Below are 20,000 nucleotides of genomic sequence, written 5' to 3'. Positions count from 1 at the left end.
ACATAAAATCTGCTCCAGAGATTTTTTTTAAACTCTCTATAATTGCTTCCACTTCCATGTAAAATTGGATAAAATTAAGAAAAATAGGGGTCACCGAGTTAATTTTTGCGCTATTAGCGTTAGAAGCTCCATGATGGCTCTTATTTACAACCATATGCTGTTGCTATGGTAACAGCTGATGACGTCACGTGATTATGTTTTGGTTCACTGATGATTGAGCTAGTAACTGTTACCAAGAAAGTGTAAGAAAAATTATTATTTTGTTTTATTGAATCCCTCAAATGTAAAAGTGCTAGAAAACCTAAAAACTATTGTGAGCCACCTTAAATGCAATGGAATTATTAGAGATTGGCGAAGGGTTTGTGTGTTTATTTAACCCTAAAAGAATTAAAGAAGAATTTCTAACCAGCATTACTTGACCTGACCCAGGCCACCTGTGTCGACGTTTCCAAAGAGCAAAAAAGAGAAACAAAGAGCGGTAAAAGTCATCCGGAATATTTTGGAAAATGGCGTCAGAGACTTAAGTAATAATTACATAACAATTCTCAAACTACGAATTTCGACGATATTTTCCTTGCTATATTTGGTAAATTCAGTCGTTTCAACACCGGTTTGAATGCCAAGAAAATTGTAAACATACCTAAACCTAAACAGCTTACATATGTAACATTAAAGGGAACCAAACTAGCGCGGAGCAAGCGAGTAAAGGCTTCTAAAAAATCGGTGCCCTATTGCGTATGTGTGTATTTTGTCCGGTAAAAAGATTCGCTTGTCATCGTTAGCGGATAGTGCGACTTTATTGATTTCTTCCATGTACATCTCATGTTTTCGACTCCGAACTAAAGCAAAATTAATGTAACCCAGATTACTTTTGCTCATTCGATTGAACAATTGCGTTATCCAACGATTTGATGATGTAAATTGGCCACCGTAAAGAGTTTCAAAGCTGATCTTTCGGGCGTTAGCCCTTCCTCGGAGCGAACGGGGCTGAGCGAACTGAGGAACTCGTCCAACGCCCATCTTTTAATTCTTGCTTTCTGTGATCATTATCTTCAATTGATTATGGATCAAAATCATTTACCGTGTCAGCATTGCAAATTGCTCTTATGAAAAACAAGTCTTTTTCTAAGCCTCGAGATTCGTGCAATATCGGTTTTCGCGTGCAATTTGACGTGGAATTCCCTCGTCTGGTAGTGAGTTTTCTCATATAATTGAGTCCGCTTTTTGTGCATTGTTATGTGGAATTTTCGAAAATGTTGGTTGGCTATGCTAGAAGTTCACCGAAACTTAAACGTGGACAGACATCATAGTAAGCTTGGGAAGTTATTCGGACAGCTGGACCTAAAGTTCTCTCGAAACTGAAAAACGAGATCCCTCCGCCCATTTTACTTTACGAAGATAAACAAAGTTTGGCTTCTACAATCATAATAATTATTTTCATTGAAACTATTTTTCGCAGTAACTAGTTTATATAAGGATAATTATAAAACTTGTTTCTAGAGCAAGATAACTGCTGTGCACCGTCAGCGGTGTCTAAGACGATCGAGAGGGATTAGAAACTTGCGATCTAAGCTTTACGGTCTACGCGAAGTTGTGCGTAAGGTAAATTAACCTGAACTTGCTGCGAGAATAAGCTTAAAAGGATGTCAAACTTGTTTCATAAAGAGGGGTGTACCACAGCGAATGTGCATGACTAGTGCAGTCGCGTATGAGTTGAAATAGCTTGGATGTCGTTTATTAAATTTCCTTACGGGTCCGGAATCAGTTTGTATATTAATTGAAAAAATTATTGCTTCTTCAAAGGAAAACCTTCGATCTACCGCTAGGAAACGAATTCAAAGATTCAGGCGTGAACCGGTTAATTAAGATTGGGGGTAAACCTCTTGCATTGGATGGGGAGAATTCGTGAAGATAAGGGGCGAAACCCCTCGTTACTTTTTCCAGTGCACTCCCCCCCTCCCCCCCCCCCCGCAAACAGATATTAAGGATTCCAATGAGAGAGCACTAATTTTGGGAGAGAGGATCATTGTTTGAATCGAAAATATTATTAAACTCACGGAAAGGAGGCCGACGCACCGTCGACGAAACATCTTTCGTCATGCCTCACATTTGATCTCAGACAAATATATTAGGCTGATGTGTTGAACAAAATTTCCAAAATATGTCAATGTTCATTTTTAAGACTAGATGTATTCGTTTTTTAATGTTATTTATGTGACTTAACATTTACAAAAATCCATAAAATCCCCCAGGTCCACCCAGGAATGGTGCAAAATAAACTATATTAGACTCCAAACTTTGCATATATTTTACGTGACGACAATATGGTTAACTGTCAGAAGTTCATTTTCGACCATCCCGGTTGCCAGTAATGACCCCAAGCCATTCATAGGAGAGGTCTTGCTTCGTATTCTCTTCTTCACAAAACCTATTATGACCAACCATTTATAAAAAATAGACTAAAAGGCCCGATTGTTTTACATTGACATAAATAATTAAAACGGCTATCAATAATAAATAAACTTCATTTTTTTAAAGCATTTTCTCGAAAGCAAATTGATCCAGTCCTCGTAGAAGTACTGGGAGGCGACGATCTATTTTTTTTTTTTTCTCCCAGAAATTTCTACAGTATTCTCAAACGCCTCGCAGAGGAGCGATGCCATGCAGGCTTCAATACCTCAATTGCTTTTTGTGACTTGTAGGATATTCCTGATAGTTTGGTTTGTTGTGGCGGACGATGACTTTTGTGGAAGTATTTTTGAGGCTCAAGTTGGTAAGTTAAGGCTACCGTGCACCTTTAGGGCTGTCTCGCCTGCAAGCGATGTAGCGCGTCCGGTCTCTCAAATTTTGACAGTAGCTAGTTTTACATATAAAAAACAAAAGCTTGTCTCCGAATTTTTTATTTGTAAATACTTTTTTTTTTCAAGAGGGAATTTTGTACGATCAATCCACATTTTTTTAATCCTATTTCAAACATTTTCTGTAACTTTTCACTGAAATTGAATATGGCAAACCGCAGACACGTTTTTTTAGCGCTTTGGCCCCAGAAACGGAGGAACACATCAAATAAGCGAAAAACAAAATTCGCTTTAACATGTAACGTTCAAAAGGTGATTCGGGCGCTCGCATTTAGAAGTCGTGAAAAATTCGACAATTCATTTTTTTTCAAAATTTTTCGTATAGTCTGATAGACCGTCCCATAAGCTTTAATTTGATATGGGGTTAAGATATCTACAGTTTAAACCGGACGCGCTACATCGCTTGCACGCGAGACACTCCTGAAGGTGCACGGTAACCTTAAATGCTCGTTTCAGACAAGCTGAATTACTCTAGGAGTTCTTGTTTGTGAATCAGCTGATTGCTCGCACAAACCTTTCTCAATTCGCAGGTCATGCCTTAGTTGGTCACGTCACGAACAAAACTGATGTTCTTGACGAGTTTGAATGCCAGCTTAAATGTATGGCAAATAACAGTTGCAAGTCGTTTAATATTCATCCCAAAGGCAATCATGCAAAATACATTTGTGAACTGAATAACACAACTCGGCAAATGAAGCCGGATGATTTTAATCGGAAGAAAGGATCGACGTATTTTGGCTCTGTTCAGGTCAGTTTAAAGTATATTTTGTGATAATTATATTTTCAAGTTAGATCTGAGCAAGGCCTCGCCTATGTAAAGGATAGCTCTAAACACTCTTCCGCCCATACCTCTATAAATGCTGTGGAATCATTAGAGATTCACGAAGCGTTTTTGCGTTTATATAGCCTTAAAAAATTAGGGAAAGATTTCTAACAAGCACTAATTAACCTGACCCAGGCCACCTGTGTCGACGTATCCAAAGAGCAAAAAAGACAAACAAGGAGCGGCAAGTGTAATCCGGGATATTTTGGAAATGGTGTCATCGACGTAAGTACTACAACAATTCTCTAACTCTGAACTTCAACGAAATTTTCTTGCTATATTTGGGAAATTCGGTCGCTTGATCTCCGCCGAGAAGTATAAATTATCATTTCAACACAGGTCCGAAATCCGAGAAGGTTGTAAACATACCTAAACACAGCTTACAAATACAGCATTGAAGGGGAACAAACTGATGCGGGGCAAGCCAGTTAAGGGTTCTGGGAAATCAGACTTTTCATTGCAAAATATTTGGTGTATTCTTTCCTTGGGGATGATATATAAGATTTAGTGTTTTCTATCATAAGCTGACTCCTCTTATTAATTTATTTACATTATTGATCTAGTGGTTTACAAGAACTGCGCTGAAGCCTACAAGTCTGGCGACAAGATTGGTGGTGTGTACAAAATCGATCCCGGTGGTTTTGGAGAAATTGAAGTCTTCTGTGATCATAAAACAGCCGGCGGAGGATGGACGGTGTTTCAGAAGAGATATAACGGCGCTGTAGATTTCTTCCGCACTTGGGATGACTGCAAAAGGGGCTTCGGCAATGTGAAAGGCGAGTTTTGGCTCGGACTGGACAAGGTTCATCGCCTGACGGCTGCAAGCAACAATAACAAGCTTCGTGTTAACTTGGAAGACTTCCATGGTGAAACAGCGTTTGCAGAGTTCAGTTCATTTTATGTGGCGAGTGAGAATGCGAAATACCGGCTGAGTTTGGGAAGCTATCCAGGTACTTATATAAAATTTGACTATGATTTTACTATTTTTAATGCACACCTAGACTACTTACTAAGCAGCTCGAGGGAATAGCAAAGTGTTCACCCTTCTCAGTTCAAGGTTGTTTGTCGAATTCTTCTTTTAGTAGAGGCCTATGGTGTTAATACCATAAACAAAATAATACATGGTTGCTTGTAGATGAGGAATTTCTTTTCTCGTGTTCAACTTGATATCTCACGAGTGAGCGCAGCGGAGTTTGCATAAGTTAATCGTTTAATTTCAGCAAAGTTATTTTCGAGTGTTTGGAAACCCTGATCAAACCCAATGCTCGACTTTTTTTTAAAGTAGCTTCTCAATCGCGCCTCGGGAATAAAACAATATGGAAATAATCACCAATTTTTCTACAAGTCGCAAGTTTGTTGTTGTTATTTGAATTAAGAACTGAGTTCACTAGAGTTTGATGCTTCATCAAACTCAAGCGTTTGATGTTATAAGAAACTCGTGGATTGCGCATAATTCCAGCTTTTCAGTGGGGTTTCAAATCACATGCAAGTGACGAAATTGGCGTGTCTTGGTTGGATGATCACCATATGAATAATTAATGAGTTTGAGAAGAATTTTTAAAACTTGATTTTGAGGCACGGCTGGGGATTCTTTCAGTTATCATAATGGCTCAGCATTTACCACTAAAGATCTGGATAATGACACCCACCTAAGTGCTAACTGTGCCTCTTCTTTTAAAGGAGCCTGGTGGTACAATCATTGCCATCGCTCAAACCTCAATGGCTTGTATCTTAAAGGCAAATCCGACAGTAAGGGTGTCTCTTGGTATGACTGGAAAAATAATCGTGAGTCTCTCAAGAGGTCTGAGATGAAGATTCGCCCAAAGGACTTCTAAGGTTCGGTATCGATTATTCCGTGTCAAACAAAAGATGAGAAGAAAGAAACTACAAGGAGAGTAACTCTAAGGATGCTTTTGCTATAGTTGTCTTGCTGCTGTTCTTAAACAAATCACAAGTCGGTAGGTCGTGATTCAAAGTTAGAGCTGCCGATAAAGCCTTCAAAAGAAAAATTGTATATTTGCAGCTGAGTTTGTAGTCTTAATAAAGGCGAAACATTGTTATGCAAAAGTGAGTCAGACGCGTTTTGCTTGTTCCTTTGTAAAACGTTTTTTGTATCGGTGTACTTCTTGGCATTTTTTACCTGATTTCGTCTCATAGCTTTTGAGCAATGAGTAATTACTGAGCAGACCTTTAAAATTTGCGTAATCGCTATAAAAAGGTCATAAGGCACGCACAGATTTAAGACGTGCGAAAATATTCAGTGCGTTTCATAATAACCCTTCTAATAATTCTTTATTCTGTAGAATCGTCTGTCATTTTCGCCTGTGGAAATAGCTTAGTCAACCATTTTTCTAAAAAGCTCCTCCAGAAAGTCGACAGAGGATACATGTTATCTACCCATTCGGTTTATGACATTCACATCTCGTTACCCACGAGCCTTTGGAATTAAAAAGACGAGAGACAAAGTGCAAACGGTTGCGTGTTTGGTTAAAATTTTGATAAAAAAGTCGACAACTGCCAGCTAAAGTGAACTAAACCGTACGTCGCAAATGGGTCCTTTTTCTAAAGGTACAAATCTCAATCCATGCACAGCTGTTGTTGCAAAATTCGAGCCAGTTCCTCTCATGGAGCAACTGATCGGATTTAGGTTGCTAGTGCTATTCTCTAACCGAGCAAACGCCGGCGGAATTTCAAAAATCCGTATCACCCCAGAGAAAATTGACTTTTTTGTGGAGAGGATATACATTTATATTAATTTATAATCTAGAGCATGGAAATACTTGTCTGATAAACAGATGCTGAGCATGCAGTACAAGAAAAAGGTGCATTTATAGCCACTTAATTTTCAAAATATTTCACTTTTCATCAAACGCATGCTCCAGATTCTCGATGATGAAGTTTTGATGAAGGAGTGAATAGGCTAGCTTAACAAGGTCAAAAGGTACGAATTTGAGCAAATGGGGGTTTGAAAATGTCAAAGTGTCAACAATTTTGTCGCTCATTGTAGGTCTGAACAAGGCCTCGCCCATAATGTACCTGTGAACTTAGAGGGAAAACGATCCCCTGCATGTCTTAGATGAATGTTATCGTGGTAGTATCAAAGATTCGCGAAGAGTTTGCGTGTTTATGTAACCATTAAAAATTTAAAGAGGAACTTCTACAAACCACTAATCAACCCGACCTAGACCGCCTGTGTTGACGTTTCCCAAGAGCAAAAATTAAAGGAAAACAAATGAAGAGAAGCTAGTGTCATCCGGGATATGCTGGAAAGTGGTGTCATAAACGTAAGTACCAATTAAGTAACATTTCCAAACTCTGTATTGCGACGAAATTTTCTTTGTTATATTCTCCCGTGAAATATCAATTACTACTTCAGCGCCTGTTCGAACTCCGAAAAATTGTAAACATACAGAAATTGATTTTAGGGAAAATATTTTCTTATTGAGGTCCCGAGGAATTGTTTCGAATTTTGCACAGGACTTTATAGGCTTTTTCTGTGTATGACATTACAGTCCTTCGGGGGAATGTTTTCATGTACGCATGTTTTTATAAATAAAAAGAAATTATTTACTTTAGTCAGCGCGTTACCATAAAATTTTAAATGTTTCTCTAAGCACGGTTGGCGATTCTCTCATTTATCATCGGGGCTTACTATTCAGCACAAATGATCAGGATAATGACTCCTCGCCAAGCAGTAACTGTGCCTCTCTCTATGCTGGCGGTTGGTGATTCAATGCGTGCGACCATTCAAACCTCAATGAAAACTGGTCCAAAGGACTTCTGAGGCTCAATGTATATTGAAAAATTATTGTTTGGGAACTTTCACATATAATTCCGCTTGAAGAGTAACAAATGTTTATTTTACCCTTTGTTTCACAACTCTCGCTAATATTTTCACGCGTAGACCGCCCGGTGAAAACTAACACGCAAAAACGAAACAGATCACAACTGAAGTTTCCAAGAAAATCAGATTCATTGTGGCGCTGTGTTTACTTACAAGCTCTTTGAGGCTTTACAGAAAGAAATACAACAAATTAAGGTCACTGGGGGCATTTATTCAGCCCAAAACTTGGTTCTCACTACACTTCAGAAAAAGTATGTACCCTGCATGTGCATGTGATCATAATAAAAACAAAGTTCAGTGTTAACACACAATATATTTTGTACTGACAAAGCCACAAGAACAGATCCAAGCAAAACCGTCATGATTGTGAAATTCAGCTTGAACTGAGTGGAAATAAAGGAGTAAAGACATATCCGGTAAAAGTATTTGCCACGAGTCTGTGCTCCCATTCTTGGGTCAAGGATATATTTAGGGTAAAATGGTATGTTCTTCAACGTTACACGATGACGACTGAAAAAGGCGCGCTGATCCTTATCGGAGCTACGGACTGGCATACCCGTCAATACTGTCTCTGATAACGCCGCAAACAAGAACAAGTACTTCAACTTTACAACAGTGCTTGGCTTGCGGCCGTGGTCAGCTTTTTACCACACATAATGGCACAAAGAATGTTATAAATACATTTCAGTGCAGCGCGAGTCAATCATAAACCTAGGACTTAGTTCTCGCAATCTTGAGGATAGTAACTATGAAATACTGGCGGAACGGAGAAAGGATCCACGATTCATGAGTAGAAAATTCGAAAAATAACGCCTGTTTTTAAGCTATCAGTGATTTCCTTCTTATATTATTTTGCTCAAGAGTAAACTCTTGATTTTGGCGAAAGCGAAAAAAACTCGCACAGTTGCAATACATGTGCGCACATTTTTTCTGATCGATGAGTAAGCCTACTAGTGTAAAGAAAACACGAATTTCTCGAATTCATTAGTTACTTCTACCCTTCTACACAGCGAATTGCTTTTTTGTTAATTTTATGCTCCATTCTTTAGCCCTGAACCTCTAAGAATCTCAAAAGAATCTTTCGAGTTCCGTTAGACATAATGGATTGGAAATGGAACTACGGCACGATTACAGCTATCATTATTAACGTTTCAAAAACTCATTAATAATTCATGAGCTTATTAGCCTATCACACGAGGCAAATCGATCACGTGTATGAACCTCTAAAGCCGGTACAGAATTACCATTCTGAAAAGCCCGGAGAGGGTTTTGATTTCGGTCTCAGGGGAAATCGGGGTACAATTCATAAACAGCGAAATCATCACTGAATTATTAATGAAAATATGATTACTGTGATCTTTATATAAAGATCACTAGAGATCTTTATATAAAGATCACGTTAATTATAATACCAAATTATTCTCCAAAAGGCAGCATACAAAAACATTACCGCAGTAAACAACAAAGTTTATTTTCCTGATAAATTCTTGTTAGAACAGAAATTCGTTCTTTTACAATTTCCCATTGTTCACAACATTTCAAGGAAAAGCTTTCTGAACTTTAACAGCAGCCGAACATGGAGCACTTTTCCCCTCTGTATGTAATTAACTTTTAATGCATTCAAATCACGTTTAGAAAAATCCCTAGAGAGGCACGGGTCTTTGAAGCTATTTAAAACACTCGCAGCACGTATTTTATCGGGTCTAAAAACACTCGGCTACGTCTCGTGTTTTTAAACCCGATAAAACACTGCTGCTCGTTTTTTAAATAGTACATTAAGCTCTCAATCCGCTCTCTGAGGGAGAGGAGAAAGGTTTATTTGGTTTTTCATTTCGGTTTGTTTTTTTTTTTTTGGACGACTATTCTAAGACGAAAATAGGGATCTTACGTGATGTAGTAGATTGGTTGCATGTGACAAGTCACGATCAGCTGTGAGAGAGGAAGAAGTTTTTTGTAAAGGAGAAGTGTATATCTTGTCATTGGAAGACAAAGAACCTCTGTGAGCCGAATTCTATATAAATATTGTAGAGCTTACCTTGTGCATCTGAAAGCAAAACTTCGAGCCCACCACTACCAATAATGGAAGCGGATAACCAAATCCGATTTACAAACCTTATGGCATATTTTCAAGATTTAAATCGACGGGATAAAAGCACAGTATTTTAAGTCAGAAACCAGTCTGACTCTATAGTATCGACAGGGGCCTTAACTGGTAGTCTTGTAAACATTCTATACAAAGCGTATAAAATAAGCAAATAGAAGTTCTTTTGCGGTTCGAACAGTCTATAAATATTTTTCCTTTCTTTACTGCTATTTTTTTGGAGAGTTTTCATGGGAATTTCCTTTTTTAGAAATGCGATGGCAAGAGATTATAAACTGTTTATAATCTCTTAGCGATGGGATACTTTAAAAACACCTTTTTGTTGTTAGACGGTTGCTACTAACTGAGCCTCGAGTACATGTACCCGACCCAGTTTTCCCGACTTGTGTCCAAGCATCGAAGGAACATGAGACAACAGGGCTGACTATTCTTTGGCTGATGAACTTTTCTCCAACCATCTGAGGAGTACACAGCTATGGCATCGTGCCAACACATGTTTTATTAACTTTTTTATAAGCAAGGCATCGGATATTATATTTATGTTCACTGAACTTGTTAAAGCTTACATCAAATTGGAAGCAGCAAATGTTTCATTTGAACATAAATTTTAATAATTTATGTTAAAATGATACCTTCGAAGGAAACTTTGCTGCGCTGGTAACGAGGCCGAGGTCTGCAGTACGTATTCTTAAAGGCTTCGCAGAGAAGAAAAAACATACAGGGCTTGCGTCTTAATAAGCTGAGCTTTGGGATTTTTGGCATATTTCTTTTAGTTTTGTTCGTTGGGGCAATTAGAGACTTCTGTGGAGCGTTTTTTAAGTTTCGAGTTGGTAAGTAATAAAGCCGGCTCGAACCAGTTTAATTTTATCATGTTTACATAAACAAATTGCACCTAAAGACTTCTCTTCGCAGATTATGCCTTACTTGGTCAAGTCATGAATGAGCCAATGGCGAAGGGTGTCGCGTTCTCAGCGCAGTGTTCAACCGCAACACGAAGAGTGTGGAAACCGATGTTTATTTACCTTCAGTGTCGAATGGTGAAACTACATATAAATAAAATACAGAAAACGATGAAACGAAAACAGAAAACAGAAAATACGACAATGAAAACAACAAAATAACGGAAGAATGAAAACTTACATGGATGGTGCTGCGATGAATGATAAACTGACAAACTGAGTTAACAAAGTGAAACCTACCGAAACTAAAAAACGCAACACACGAACTCTCAACCGAACGGGCCTGGGAAGCTAAGCTGACCGAGTGGGTCCCAGGGCCCACTGACAAAAAAAGGCGGCAAAACCCGTGACAAAGGGCTAACGCCCGAAATGTCACCTACTTACATTCAAGTTGACCTCATTATGTATAACTTTATTTAATCTCTTAGGTTCTTACACTTTGATTCTCACTGAATACTTTTTCTCACTGACTTTTGTTCATAAACACTCATTTCAACTCTATGCTTTTGCACACTGTCTCAGGGCCCCTCTCGATAACAGCCTTTGAGCTGAATGGGCTACCGTGTTTAAATCAAGTTTACTTACTTACTTACTTACTTACTTACTGTCTACACCAGTTCTTCCCTACTCTGCTCACCACCTTCTACCAAGCAAGCTCCAACGAACATGGTTACGTATTCACGGTTGATAGATACGGGTGGGCATGCCAGCTGGTTGACCTCAATTGGGAGATTAAACATTTGTTATTAGAACAATTTTACGAGACTTTCGAAAGGAAAAAAAAAATACTTCATCATAATGCTACCCATTACCTGAATCAACCTCTGACTACGTTAGCCAAAACAAGAACTTTCGTTTAGTCCAAAGAAAGCTCGGTAGACAAACTTAGCACGTCCACTTGAGGAGGTTAGACAAGACTGTCACAATTCGGAAACTTATGGCAACAGCGTAAACCTAAATAACTCCGGAACTTGAATTCGTATAGAAACTACATTCTAAATATAAACGAATGGCTTAATTATGCTGAAATGACTTGCTAACTGACTAACTTAACTAACTATATTCTTAAAAAACTTTCAAAACTGGAAAACACATTCTTGACTTTGACCCAGGCCACCTGCGTCCATGTTTCCCGTGATAGAAACGAACAGATAAACGGCGGAAAGTGTCATCCAGGATACAAAGGAAAAAGTCATCAAACACATAAGTACTTATTACAATAACAATTCAGTGCATATAGCTACAAGCAATCAATCTGAAGGAAAATGTGGCAGCTTAAAATTGTCAATGAGCCCTAGAGACTAGCCAAAACCAACAACAGACAAAAAGCTTCTCTCAGAAGTAAAGTTATGGTGATTATTAAGCAAATGTGGGACCAGACTCCAAAAGATCGATAACAAAGAAGACTACGGCGAAAGATGATGATGATAATCTTCATGCTGACCATAATGATCAATTGCTTTTAAAAGCTAATTCTTAAAAATATTTTCGTTTTCAAAAGGCATGATTTGCAGAGATAAGGATAATTATTCGTTTATGAATCTCTGAGTAGGTTGATAAGAAAAAGCTAAGTTTTACCGACATGGATAAAATATTAGAAGCGAATGTTCTACAGAGATTCCAAGTTGCTGGAAGCAAAATTTATTTTTCAGATCCCCATTTAGATTCCGTTAGGCTGCAATCCCAATGACATAAAATCGAAAGTTCTCTCTTGTAGCTTCTAGATAGATAGATAGATAGACGTTTATTAAGAAGAATACCTTAATAGCAGCTGCAAGCTGAATTGCAAAGGTGTACAAATTATGTAATAGAACTATACAATAAGATCAAACCTAAAAGAGAACTAATTTATATATACAATTGTAATAAATGTTCGTTAAAATGTCTTGCGCTTGCTGCTCTAAGAGCTCTCTCGAAATTTACAAGTCTGGCTACAAGATAACTAGAGTTTATAACATCGATCCAGATGGTTTGGGTGAATTTGAAGTCTTCTGTGATAAGATGACGGCTGGGGGAGGATGGATGGTATTTCAAAAGAGATTTGACGGCGCTGTAGATTTCTTCCTAGCTTGGAATGAATACAAAGAGGGCTTCGGCAATCTGAACGGCGAGTTTTGGCTCGGGCTGGACAAGATACATCACCTGACTGCAAGCAGCAGTAACAAGTTTCATGTTGACTTGAAAGACGTCCGTGGTGGAACTGCATTTGCAGAATACCAGTCATTTTCTGTGGCAATTGAGAAGGAGAAATATCAATGAAATTTGGGAAGTTATTCAGGTGCAATTGAGCTTTTTGACAGCGACTATTCGAGAGCACGTTGCTAATTTGCACCTGCGCGGTGTCTCTTGCGAGCCGAGCACGCGTACTGTTAACTTATTGATTGAGTGGAAGGGCCGTAGGGGAAAGTATTTTTGACTTGAGGTCACGACGTCCTGACCGAGGGCAACGCCTACTACAATTGCCACTGGTCATGAGAACGAAAGAAATCTCCGCCGGCGTTATTTTTTTTAAAGATTGCTCTTCACCATTATCACCTAGTATGTGGTAGCCAGGCATAGGTGGGCATGTATATGGTCGAAGGCCTTCGGAAAAAAATTTTGAAAGTGCTTAAATCCCTTTTTTTATGTACCAGGGAAAGTATTAAATTTGACACCATCACTATTGAATATCAGGATCGTGGTCAAAAATCTGTAGAATGCAAGAATTATTTTAAGTTGCTTTTGAAACTTGAATGGAGTCATGTAATTATATATCCTCAAACTTTCCGCGAAAGAAGCCAAACTGAGAAACAAGACTCTCGCAAAAATTGCTGTTATAATGGTACCGTATTTTATGGAGATCAGCTTGTAAATTGAATCATTTTTCGCGTGAAAAGGGAAGTTTTCTTGAAGCTCAGAAAACACCCTAATTCCTATCACTAAAACCTAACTGACATTGATGAACAAATTGCAAATTTTCAAATTACCCGCTCTAACTGTATTTTCATAATGATTGACTGGGCTCTATTCCTGCCAGGCAAATTGTCAACAACGGAACTCACCAGTTTCCCATTGAACTTTCTTATACTTCTGCAACAAAGCTTTAGGGCCCTGGTATAAAAAACTTTTTGTGATTACAAATATTTTCACAATAAAGACAGGGTCTCAGTGAGGGGTAGCTTTGACGGCTGACGGTTTACGGTTATTTGTTTTTCGATTTTGACGGCTGGAGGTTAACAATTAGTGCATTTGATGCTAACGGTTGAGTTTAAGCCTGACTTAATTTGATATAAAGTTTTTCATCTCTTGGTATATAAGTAGTTAATTATTTTGAAGCCTAGTTGTCTTCTTTTGACAGAATGGGGTGAAGCGAACTTCCAACACCTCTGATAATTAGTTTCAAACCATACCTTAAGTTCACACGTCCGATGCAGCTACAAACGCAAATGCATACGTCCAACGCGGAAGCAAGGAAGGTGAGATTCGCAAGCGTAGTAGAAGTATTTTTCCAAGATGGCCGACAATGATTAAGCTTCCGCTGTAGAGTTTGCTGCAACATGTTTTCAATATCATTCGTTTTGGTTTACAGAGCGCTGTACTGGTGCATCGATGCATTTGCTGTTTATGTTTTCATTCTTTCATAAGACATATCGTCTTTTAGGCCAACTTCTCTAGTTACATATTTTCAAGGAAGAATCTTCTTCTATTGTGGTTAAATTCTGCAAAACTATCTTCGAAAAGTACAGGAAGTTTTCCTCACCTTCTCCGCAAGTTTTTCTCCCGAAATGGTGACCATGATCACCATGATCTTGCTTTGAACTCTGCTGTGGTGGCGTGGAACCGATGGATCCTGTATTTTCCGCCTCGCGTTTGCATTTGCTTTTGCAATACCCCGGTTTACACTTGTGGGAAGCGAACGCCAACGTGAATGTAACCTCAGAAAATAGTTTATTTTAAATTCCTTGCATTGACGCTTGTGTTGCATTTACATTGGCGTTGGAGTAGTTCACACGTGTAATCCTTGCTTTTGTATTTGCGTTTGCCTTTGCATTTGCATCGCACGTGTGAACCAGGCTTTAGTTGTCACTATTGCACGTGTAAACCACATTCGCAGAATCTATCTACACCTAATTCGTCAAGCTGGATTCATCAAGGCAGTTTTCTGTAGCTGTTACATTTGGCGATCATACGCGATATTCGAGAGCGCCTTTATATCGCGGCAGTTCTTTGACATTTCACTCAACGTTAGTGCCACCCATCCTGATAACCAGGCCAAAACTGCGAAGTCGACTCCATTTACTTGCCGTTTGTAATTTATTTCCCTCTAGCTAGTCCAAAAACTACTTCATTGGTGACGTAATAAGTTCATATAAGATTCTACGATGGGTAGATGAAATTGTCGTACGTACGGTGTAATGTCCTAACTTGAAGATGGTACAAGTCCACATTCTACTACAGTATAAGAGTTATCTCAAAAGTTTTTTTAACGCTGTGGCAAAAAAAGATCAAAATGTGCTAAGACCTTGATTGGCCGTTCAAATTTGTAACGCAATGTCTAATCATGGGAAAGTCCCTTAACTCTTTATCTTCATTTTCATGAATTAACTTTCAGAGTCGCTTTCGTACTTTTCGACCTGTGCTGGTTCACGTCCAGTATTTTAATTAAACTGTGCTATACTTGTGTTTCTTACAAACGTTATAGTTGGATAAAAAAAAATACCTCGCGCCCGTAGAAGTAAGAGATTCATCATATCCCTGACAGTCGTCATGAAAAAGAAGCTTTCGACATACTGCTAGAGGTTTAGGCTGCACTTAAACAGCTGGTGGAGTGCGCCTGCTTTGGCCTTATCATAATCCCTGCTCTAACAGTCCTCTGTCTCACTGGTCTGTAGCTCTCTACCCACTCTGTCGTGACAACTTCCCATTTCTCCGTATTTTTCCAGATGGGGATGAGGATTTTCTCTTCTGAATGATCTTTTCTAGTATCATTAATCTTAAAAAAATAAAAGCTTAATGGTGCTCAATTCAGGCGTTAACCAAAGGTTTTCACATAAATTTCGTATAGCGTTACAATTTACTGCTATCGGGACTTGCTCAACTCGGAGTGAAAATGCTGTTCATCAGCTTAGAAAAGTGACACTTACTAAGCTGTCAATCATCATGCATCATCATCGTTTCTATCTTAACTAGCGAATCACGTTAAGTTACTTAAAACAGTTCCTGCATAATAAATATGTACCTTCCGGATGTTTACGCAGTGACAAAATTATTTTCTGCCTTAGATTTCTTACATTTCCAGTTTAGTTCTGGTGAAACAAAAACAACACTGGCAATATGAAATATATTAAGGAACCGTTGCGTAGATTAGAAGTGCACTGAAAAACACAACTAAAACGAAAACAGCCCTAGAAGTTCGTTATATAACAGAACAAATTCGAGGATGAAGGGGCGTGCACAAGTACCGTCTCCAGAAAAACTACGTGTTCTTGAAACAAGTTATCTAATGAAAAATTTAGTGCGGAGAACGGAAAGTAAAAGTTGTTTACCCTTAAGTTCAACTTAAAGAAAGAAGTGCTGAAGATGTCAAATTAAAATTTAAGAAGTATTTTCTTGATTGTCAGTTCTACACGAAGTTTATTTAAGAAAGGAACGAATCTGAAAAAAAAGTCGAAAGTACAAGAAGTAGTCATTTCTAGGAATACCGGTACGAGACGATTCTTTTGATTAAAATTTATCTTACCGCAAGACAATTAAAAATGCCTCATGCCAAGTTTTAACCACCGTAGAACTAAACATCAGATTTCATGTCAAACTCCCGATAGGGTTACGATTTATAATCACCATCAACGGCTTTAATTTGTACAAGCTTTTGTACAGTTAGATAAACTATTTTCTTCAAGATGGAAAAGATAACAATTACTCTACTTGCAAAGTAAGACCACTGTTGAAATAGAAAACTATCAAATGATTATAATATTTTTAAATGAATGGCTCTTGCTAATAGATGTTATTTCTATTCATGTTCTTAACACTTGAATAAGTTTAAAAACACACTTCATGAAAATTCTTGTAAGATGGCAATTTTGTCTCTTAACAATATCATTGATTAGCATCTCGCATTCTGATTGGTTAATAAAGAGGGGTATTTAAAGTCGAAATGCGAGTTAAAAATGAGGCCAAGTGATATTGTTTCGCATCTGCGTATACGTAACAACTATAAGTAATGCTGTTTTCTTTTTTATTTTCTTATTGTTATTAATTATACGATTGAAGGAAAATCTATTTCTTGACTCGAGAATTCCGCGCTAAATTGCGCTTCGAAGTTTGTGCAATATCGGTTTTCGCATGCAATTTCATGCGGAATTTCTTCGTCAAGTAATGAATTTTCCAATAAAATCGCATGACCGATTAAAATCTCGAATTTCGATTGTTTAACGAAGCAGGGTATTTGGCATGGAATTGCGAGTTGAAAACTAGGCTAAGTGATATTTTTTCTCATCTCTTGTTTCGGGCTCGATATAAAAACAAACATACTACCGCTGTTTTTATTTTTTCTTATTTTTATTCATTTATGTGATTCAAGGAAAATTCACTACCTAACTCGTGAATTTCGCGTTAAACTGCACTTGAAAACCGATTTCGCACTTCTCGCTTCACGATTTGTGCTGTATCGGTTTTCTCGTGTAATTTTCATGTGAAATTCCCTCGCCAGGTAATGGGCTTTCCTAAATGATTAAGTCCGCTTTCTGTGCATCGTTAGATGGAATTTTCAAAAATGTTGGTTGGCTATACTCAAAGTTCGCCGAAACTTCAACGGGGACATTATATCATATTAAGTTTGGGAAGTTATTCAAATGGGACCTGAAGCTCATTCCCAGCTGAAAAAGATGAGTCCGCCTAGTTTTTCTACAAAGATGAACCAACTTTACCTTCTACAATCATAAGAATCATTTCCATTGAAGTACTTTTGCACAGTACTAGTATATATAAGGATAATTATGAAACTTTTTTCTAGAGCAAGACAACCGCCGTGCACCGTCAGCGGTGTCTAAGTTGATCGAGATGGTTAGAAACTTGCGATCTAAGATTTATGGTATACCCAAAGTTATACGTAGGGAGAATTAACCTGAACTTGCTGCGAGAATAAACTTAAAAAGCTGTCAAACTTTTTTTCATAAAGAGGGGTTACCATAGCGAATGTGCGTGACCCGTGCAGTCGCGTATAAGTTAATTAACACAGCTTGAATGTCCCTCTTTATCAAACCTCCTTATTACGGTTTCGCAACAATTTGCATATTAATTAAAAAAAAAAACTATTACATCGTCAGAGAAGAAAAACTTTCGATCTACCGCTCGAAAATTAACATATAGGCATGAACCGGTTAAGGTTGGGGAAAATCTTTTCAAATTTTGATGGGGAGAATTCGTCGAGTTAAGGGGCGAAACCCTCGTTACTTTTTCCAGTGCGCCTCCTGCAAACAGATGTTAACGATTCAAATAAGAGAGAAATAGTTTTGGGAAAGCGGATCATTGTTTGAATTGAAAATATTATTGAACTCACGGAAAGGAAGCCGGCACACCATCGACAAAATGTCTTTCGAGACTGATCTTTCGACACTTGATCTCAGACAAATATATCCGACTGAGACGGTGAACAACATTTCCAAAATATTTCAGTTGTGATTTTAAGACTAGATATTTTCCTTTTTTAATGTCATTTATGTTATTTAACTCAAAATTCGATAAAATCCGCGTATACCCCCCAGTAATGGTGTAAAATAAACTATATTAAACTCAAAACTTTGCTTAATTACAATTCACGTGACGTCAGGATGATTCACTTTAGAGGATTTAGTTTATTGTCGACGATGTCCGGTTGCTAGTAAAGATCCCAAAGCATTGGTAGGAGAGGCCCTACTACGTATTCTTTTCTTTAAAAAACTTATTATGACCAACCTTAAATAAAGTAGAATAAAAGGCCTGTTTTACATCGACCTTAATAATTAAAACGGCTATCAATGATAGATAAACCTTATATGTTTTAAGGCATATTCTCGAAAGCAAGTTTATCCAGTCCGCCTCGTGGAAGTTCTGGGAGGCGACGAGCAGGAAACTCTACAATTTTCTCAAACGCTTCGCGGAGAAGCAATACCATGCAGGTTTCGATTTCTCAATTGCTGTTTGTGAGTTGTAGGATATTTCTGGTAGTTTGCTTTGTTGTGGCGAACGATGACTTTTGTGGAAGAGTTTTTGAGACTCAAGTTGGTAAGTAAACACCTGAATTACTTAATGAGTTGTTGTTCCTGCTTCAAATAATTACCTACACAAACTTCTCTTTGCAGATCATGCCTTGGTTGGTCATGCCGTAACCAAAACTGATGTTCTTGACGAGTCTGAATGCCAGCTAAAATGTATGGCAAATAACAATTGCAAGTCGTTTAATGTTCATCCCAAAGGCAATTATGCGAAACACATTTGTGAGCTGAATAACAGAACTCGGCAAATAAAGCCAGGTGATTTTAAGCAGAAGAAAGGATCCACATATTTTGGCTCTGTTCAGGTCAGTTTAAAATATACTTTGTGATAATAATATTTTCAAGTTAAATCTGAGTAAAGCCTCGCCCATGTAAAGGATAGCTGCAAACACTCCTCCGTCCATACCTCTATAGATGTTAATGAGTAATGAGAGATTCGCGAAGAGTTTTTGTGTTTATATAACCTTAAAATATAAGGAAGAATTTCTAACAAGCACTGATTCACCTGACCCAGGCCACCTGTGTCGTCGTTTCCGAGGAGCAAATAAGACAAACAAAGAGCGGCAAGTGTCATCCGGGATATTTTGAAAAATGGTGTCATAGACGTAAGTACTAATTACATAACAATTTTTTAACTCCGAATTTTGACGAAATTTTCCTTGCTATAATTGGGAAATTCCATCGTTTGATCTCCGTAGTGAAGTATCTGTTATTATTTCCACACTGGTTTGAATGCCGAGAAAATTGCAAACACCTAAACCGACATTTCACACAGCCTACATAAACAACGTGGAAGGGAACCAAACTGAAGCGGGGCAAGCCAATAAAAGGCTCCAGAAAATCAGACCTTTGATTCCAAAAAAAGATTAGTGTATTTTGTCCTCTAAGATGATGTAAAAGCTATATTTACTTTGTTATTGATTCAGAGGTTTACAAGAACTGCGCTGACGCGTACAAGTCTGGCCACAAGATCAGTGGTGCGTACAACATCGATCCTGATGGTTTGGGAGAAATTGAGGTCTTCTGTGATCAAAAAACAGCTGGCGGAGGATGGACGGTGTTTCAGAAGAGATATAACGGCGTTTTAGATTTCTTCCGTACTTGGGATAACTACAAAAGAGGCTTCGACAATGTGAAAGGCGAGTTTTGGCTCGGACTGGACAAGATTCATCGCCTGACTG

General features: G+C 38.1%; 1 protein-coding gene and 3 pseudogenes across 3 annotated transcripts in view; all 4 read left to right on the top strand.

Annotated features, from left to right (window-relative positions):
• The window catches only part of LOC148733758 (uncharacterized), a 3,322-nt pseudogene extending 3,054 nt beyond the window's left edge, over positions 1 to 268 (top strand).
• A 3,281-nt stretch (positions 269 to 3,549) lies between these two features.
• Positions 3,550 to 5,516, top strand: LOC148733757 (ryncolin-1 pseudogene; annotated as a pseudogene).
• Positions 5,517 to 12,466: 6,950 nt separating this feature from the next.
• Positions 12,467 to 12,844, top strand: LOC148733756 (ficolin-2 pseudogene; annotated as a pseudogene).
• Positions 12,845 to 18,336: 5,492 nt separating this feature from the next.
• LOC148733755 (ficolin-2-like) overlaps positions 18,337 to 20,000 on the top strand; it is a 5,380-nt gene continuing 3,716 nt past the window's right edge. For all 3 annotated transcript variants that reach the window (XM_088758876.1, XM_088758875.1, XM_088758873.1), the window contains exons 1-4: positions 18,337 to 18,829; positions 18,907 to 19,124; positions 19,334 to 19,424; positions 19,746 to 20,000. The exon at positions 19,746 to 20,000 is cut by the window's right edge and continues 129 nt beyond it. In XM_088758876.1, the coding sequence (XP_088615002.1) occupies positions 18,718 to 18,829; positions 18,907 to 19,124; positions 19,334 to 19,424; positions 19,746 to 20,000 (676 nt within the window). In that variant the 5' untranslated portion in view covers positions 18,337 to 18,717. The remainder of the gene's footprint in view (positions 18,830 to 18,906; positions 19,125 to 19,333; positions 19,425 to 19,745) is intronic.

Source organism: Stylophora pistillata, chromosome 4 (genome assembly GCF_964205215.1).
Source record: "Stylophora pistillata chromosome 4, jaStyPist1.2, whole genome shotgun sequence".
Taxonomy (NCBI): Eukaryota; Metazoa; Cnidaria; class Anthozoa; order Scleractinia; family Pocilloporidae; genus Stylophora; species Stylophora pistillata.
Note: the sequence above shows the minus strand (reverse complement) of the source record. Positions and strands in the feature narration are given on the sequence as shown.